At 53.5% G+C, this 5,312-nt stretch overlaps 1 protein-coding gene across 1 annotated transcript; it reads left to right on the forward strand.

Annotated features, from left to right (window-relative positions):
• The first annotated feature begins 660 nt into the window (after positions 1–660).
• On the forward strand, positions 661–2,826 carry LOC708732 (free fatty acid receptor 3). Its single transcript, XM_028839517.2, has 2 exons — positions 661–993; positions 1,220–2,826. Exon 2 carries the CDS (start codon positions 1,231–1,233, stop codon positions 2,269–2,271), a length of 1,041 nt encoding a protein of 346 aa, XP_028695350.1. The 5' UTR covers positions 661–993; positions 1,220–1,230; the 3' UTR covers positions 2,272–2,826.
• The last annotated feature ends 2,486 nt before the right edge of the window (positions 2,827–5,312 follow it).

Below are 5,312 nucleotides of genomic sequence, written 5' to 3' on the forward strand. Positions count from 1 at the left end.
CGCCAACCATAGGCATTGTCTGACTTTTTGCTTGTGGCCATTCTAGTGGGTGTGAAATCATATCTCATCGTGCCCCGTGATTGTTTGAATGAACTAAGAGATCACCCGTGAAACTGGACAGCACTTGGGTTTGAACCCTGGTGGTGACATTTCACAAGCTGTATCACCTGGAACAAGTGACTTCACCACGGTGAGGGACAAGGATATGACATAAAAGCGTTGCTCTAGAAGCAAAGTGTCTGCTACGGATTATGTGCCCACGAAAAGGCAGCTGCTGTCATCATCGCCACCACTGCTATTATTATTATTATTATTATTATTATTATTGTTATTATTATTATTATCACCCCAGAGATAATCCTGAACCAATGACAGGGAAAATAGCAGCTGGCATCAGCTGCCCACTCACCACCACATGCCAGGCTTCCGTCAAAGCATTCGACATGTATTAGTAGTCTTTTAATCTACCTACATATTGTTTTAATTTACATGTGTTAATGCGTTGATCTATGAGATGACTACCATGACGAGCTCTGTTCTGTAGGGAAGAAAGCAGAGATGTGGAGAATTTAAGTCATTTCCCCCAAATCACAAAGTCGGAAAGGAACAGACCTCACGGAGCTCGCTCTCTGTCATTGCATCACACTTCCTGCCCTTACAAGGCAAATTGGATAAGTGCCATTCTAGAGAAGCAGACAAAATTCAAGTGGAGAAGAGGGGAGGGGAAGACGTTGGCTGGGGCCTGTTTAGAGCATCCCAGCTGAGGCTGCATGAGGAGGGAGGCACGCAGTTGTGGAATTTGCTCCCCTTTTTGCATACCGACCAGCCCTGGCAACGGAGCTCAAGGCATCTTTGTGCCACTGCTCAACAGTGAGTGACGTCATGGGCACGACCAGGTCTTTATCAGTTCTGCTGGATAAATAGCCAACCGCACTAGGTCCGGAGAGACAGCAAGGTGCTGTGCGGCGGAGCATTTGGGTCTCAAAGCAGCAGGTGAGCCTGGGCCCGAGGGGCTGGGTGGAGGAGCATCTTGGTGCTTCTCTGCTGGGGAAGAGACAGGGGACAGGGCATGTTCAGGAAGACAGGCAGGCTGACCCCGCCTGGAAGGCACCTGGAGACAAGAGGGGTGGGCATGGTGACCACGTGCCCTTTTGGGTGAGATGGTGCTGGCCAGAGGCAGGAAGGCCCCCTGCTACCGACTCCTTGTCTCTCTCACCAGTGGCCACCACCATGGGTGCAGGCCCCGACCAGTCCTATTTCTCCGGCAATCACTGGTTCGTCTTCTCGGTGTACCTCCTCACCTTCCTGGTGGGGCTCCCCCTCAACCTGCTGGCCCTGGTGGTCTTCGTGGGCAAGCTGCGGCGCTGCCCGGTGGCCGTGGATGTGCTCCTGCTCAACCTGACCGCTTCGGACCTGCTCCTGCTGCTGTTCCTGCCCTTCCGCATGGTGGAGGCGGCCAGTGGCATGCGCTGGCCCCTGCCCTTCATCCTCTGCCCACTCTCTGGATTCATCTTCTTCACCACCGTCTATCTCACCGCCCTCTTCCTGGCCGCTGTGAGTGTTGAGCGCTTCCTGAGCGTGGCCTACCCACTATGGTACAAGACCCGGCCGAGGCTGGGACAGGCGGGTCTGGTGAGTGTGGCCTGCTGGCTGTTGGCCTCTGCTCACTGCAGCGTGGTCTACATTGTGGAATTCTCGGGGGACACCTCCCACAGCCAGAGCATCAATGGGACCTGCTACCTGGAGTTCCGGAAGGACCAGCTAGCCTTCCTCCTGCCCGTACGGCTAGAGATGGCCGTGGTCCTCTTTGTGGTCCCCCTGATCATCACCAGCTACTGCTACAGCCGCCTGGTGTGGATCCTCGGCAGAGGGGGCAGCCACCGCCGGCAGAGGAGGGTGGCGGGGCTGGTGGCAGCCACACTGCTCAACTTCCTTGTCTGCTTTGGGCCCTACAACATGTCCCACGTTGTGGGCTATATCTGCGGTGTAAGCCCGGCATGGAGGACCTACGTGATGCTTCTCAGCACCCTGAACTCCTGTGTCGACCCCTTTGTCTTCTACTTCTCCTCCTCCAGATTCCAAGCCGACTTTCATGAGCTGCTGAGGAGGCTGTGTGGGCTCTGGGGCCAGTGGCAGCAGGAGAGCAGCGTGGAGCTGAATGAGCAGAAGGGAGGGGAGGGGAAGAGAGAGGACCGTCCAGCTGAAGGAAAGAGCAGTGAACACTCACTGGGCTCTGGAACTGGTGGCCAGGTGGCCTGTGCCAAAAGCTAGGTCCTCTGCAGCAGGAGGGTGTAGCTGGCATGTCATCCTCAGGGCACTTTCTCGCTCACGCCAGGGACTTGGAGTGGCGAGCTGGGGCCCGATGGGGCTTGGGGGCAGAATTGACATCTAGCCTTCCTAAGGGTGTGCGCACTAAAGCCTAGCTCTCTATCTCACCTCCATCCCCATCCACCCACACACCATGGATTGGGCTCTGGAAAGGGGTCAGGGTGAGAGGCTGCTCTGGAGAACAATGAGGTTCTCGTAGCAGCAGGCAGCTCTTGTGCTTTTTTGAGGGTGGCAGAGGAGCTAAGAGCAGTGCCCAGGGTCTGAGGGGGCTGCCCAGTGAGTGACAGGGGCAGGAGAGGGAAGAACCCTATCCTCAGAGCTGCTCCTAGCCAGCGAGTCAGGAGCGGGGGAGACAGGGCGCCAGGAATGAGGCCACATTCTGCTCCCACAGTGCCTTTTTCAGAAAGTTCCCATTGCTCAATAAATCTGGATCATCAGAGTCATTTATGAACAATGACAGAAGAAAAATTACCCAAATAAATGTGGAAGCAAGCAAAAGAGAACAGTGTTTCCTTTTCTCCGGTTTTGTTCTGGTGGTGTGCTTGGGCCGGGTGGGACTGGTGGATGGAAGGAGAAAACACCAGACTCCAGAGGAAAAGGGCCAAACACCAGGATGCCTGGATGCTGGGAGAGGATCTGGCTTGCAGGGATGAAAATAACAGCTGCCCTGTCTAAAGGACTTAGCCTGACACATCATCTCCTTCTATCTCTCAATAGCCCTGTGGTAGGTACCAACATTATCCCCAGTTTCAGATGAGGGAGTGACCCAGAGAAGTGACATCTCCTACCTGAGATCCCATAGCTGGTGGGTGATTGAAGTGGGACCAGAAGCTGGCATCAGTGGGCTCTGACACTCATGCCCCTAAGCCACTCTGCTGGTCTCCAGCTTTGTGTCACCTGTGGTCACCTAACCCAGTCAAATGTCCCAAGTCAGATGAGGCCATCTGAGCAGGACAAATGTAAACAGGCCATGATAAGAAACAGAACTGAATGCAAAGCATATTGGCTATCTGTGTGGGTTCAACCTTTTCCCAGTAAAAAAAGTCCTCTTGGAAAGAAATTAAAAAGATTATTAGTCAGTACAATGGACTTCAGGTTTCTGCAAAGTCAGAAGGATGTTCCTCAGAGCTCTATTCATCAAAGTGTGGCCATTCAGGAAGTTTTCATGTTCCCCGAGTGGTGGCCCATGAGAAATAGCTGCTCAGGACCTCCTCCCCAACCTGAGACTCACCAGCCCCTGTTTGCGTGCTGTCGGCAGTATTTCAGAAGCATTTGTTGAACACCTATTGCATGCAGACAGCTGGGCTCAGAACGTTGGGGAGTTTGACACCATGGTCTTTAAATATCTGCTTCCTCCCTGGGGTTAAGTATGCTGGAAGAATGAGGACGGGCTGTGTGTGGAGAACGGGATTTCAGGTGGGAGGAGAGGGACTCTGTGGAGAGTTGAAGCCACGAGCTGTCTCTCGGTCCCATGGCTCACCTGTCCATCCCCGGGGCACTCAGCCCTGGTGGCTGCAAAGAAGTGGATGCAAGTAGGGGTCTTCATGGCTCAGAAAGGGGACAAAGCTGCTGTGGAATCCTGCAACTTCAGAATGGGCACTGCCACCCCAAGGCAGAGAACAGAAAAGCTGAAAACGCCACAGTGGAAAGAGAGCCATGAAGAGCTGGAGTCTCACTCCTCTCCCAGGGTTTATAAGAGGGAATCAGAGGCAGCTTCATGGGCTTTGCTGTCCCCAGCCATTGCCCAGCTCAGACCAGTCTGTATAAGCAAAAGCCCAGGGGTGGTGAAGATGAAAAGCCATCAGGGTGTGAGCGATCGTGGGAGTGGGGGTGAGCATTTTCCTTACATCTCAGAAGCCAAGGGAAAGGGGCTGTCAGAGAACGGGAGAGGGAGGGAGATGGCATCTTTGGAGGGAGGTGGTAATAGCCTGAGACCCTCTTGCTGTCCCCGCTGAAGCCTGGTAACTGGAGCTGCCAGGCCGCAACAGAGAGAGGCTGATGATGGGGGACCTGGAACTCGGAAGGGGCCGAGTGGTCAGGTGACCCACACATGCCTGAGAAAACAGATGTGGAGAGGTTGTGTTGTCATTCTGAGGGAGGAAACAGACAGACAGACAGAGGCATGGGCACAGTGAGAAACACAGACAGAATCATAGAGCAGAGCTGGCTTCTCACCGGAGAGAGCGTCCGGAGAGGTTAGAAATCTTCCTTAGGTCCTCCTGGGAGGTCCAAGTGACCCCACCGGGGAGCTGAACAGCCGACGGGATTCCCGGGGTTGAGGGAAGGAAGCTGCGTAGCCGGCTGGGGCCGAATCCCCTGTGCCTCAGGGAGGGACACCCAATATTTCCAGCCACGCACACCGGGAAGAGTCCTTGGAGTTGAGGCCACTGCCTGGGTCCTCCAGTGCCGGCCAGCGGAGGTTGCTCCCGTCCCTTGCCTTCCTCCTCCCCATCCTTCCACCAGCCCTGGAATGACTTATTCCTGACAGAGAAGAAAAAATAAGCAACTTGGAAAATGCATCTTAAGGTATAATTCAGGAAAATGTCCCCAATCTTGCTAAAGAGGTCAACATGCAGATATAAGAAATTCAGGGTATGCCTGAGAGAGGGACTATACAAAATGACCATCCCCAAGGCACATAGTCATGAGACTACATGGAAGAAAAATATCTTTAAGGAAGCTAGAGAAAAGAGCCAAATTACCTATAAAGGGAGTCCACTCAGAATAACAGTGGACTTCTCAGCAGAAGTCTTACAATTCAGAAGAGATTGGGTGCCATTTTTAGGCTTCATTTTTTTGATGGAGTCTTGCTCTGTCGCCCAGGCTGGAGTGCAGTGGCGTGATCTTGGCTCACTGCAACCTCTGCTTCTGGGTTCAAGCAATTCTCCTGCCTCAGCCTCCCAAGTAGCTGGGATTACAGGCATGCACCACCATGTCCAGCTAAATTTTTTTGTATTTTTAGTAGAGACAGGATTTCACCATAT

The sequence above is a fragment of the Macaca mulatta genome, chromosome 19, assembly GCF_049350105.2.
Source record: "Macaca mulatta isolate MMU2019108-1 chromosome 19, T2T-MMU8v2.0, whole genome shotgun sequence".
NCBI lineage: Eukaryota > Metazoa > Chordata > Mammalia > Primates > Cercopithecidae > Macaca > Macaca mulatta.

Coding starts and splice junctions, on each gene's coding strand:
- LOC708732 (XM_028839517.2), top strand. CDS start 1,231: ATGGGTGCAGGCCCCGACCAGTCCTATTTCTCCGGCAATCACTGGTTC.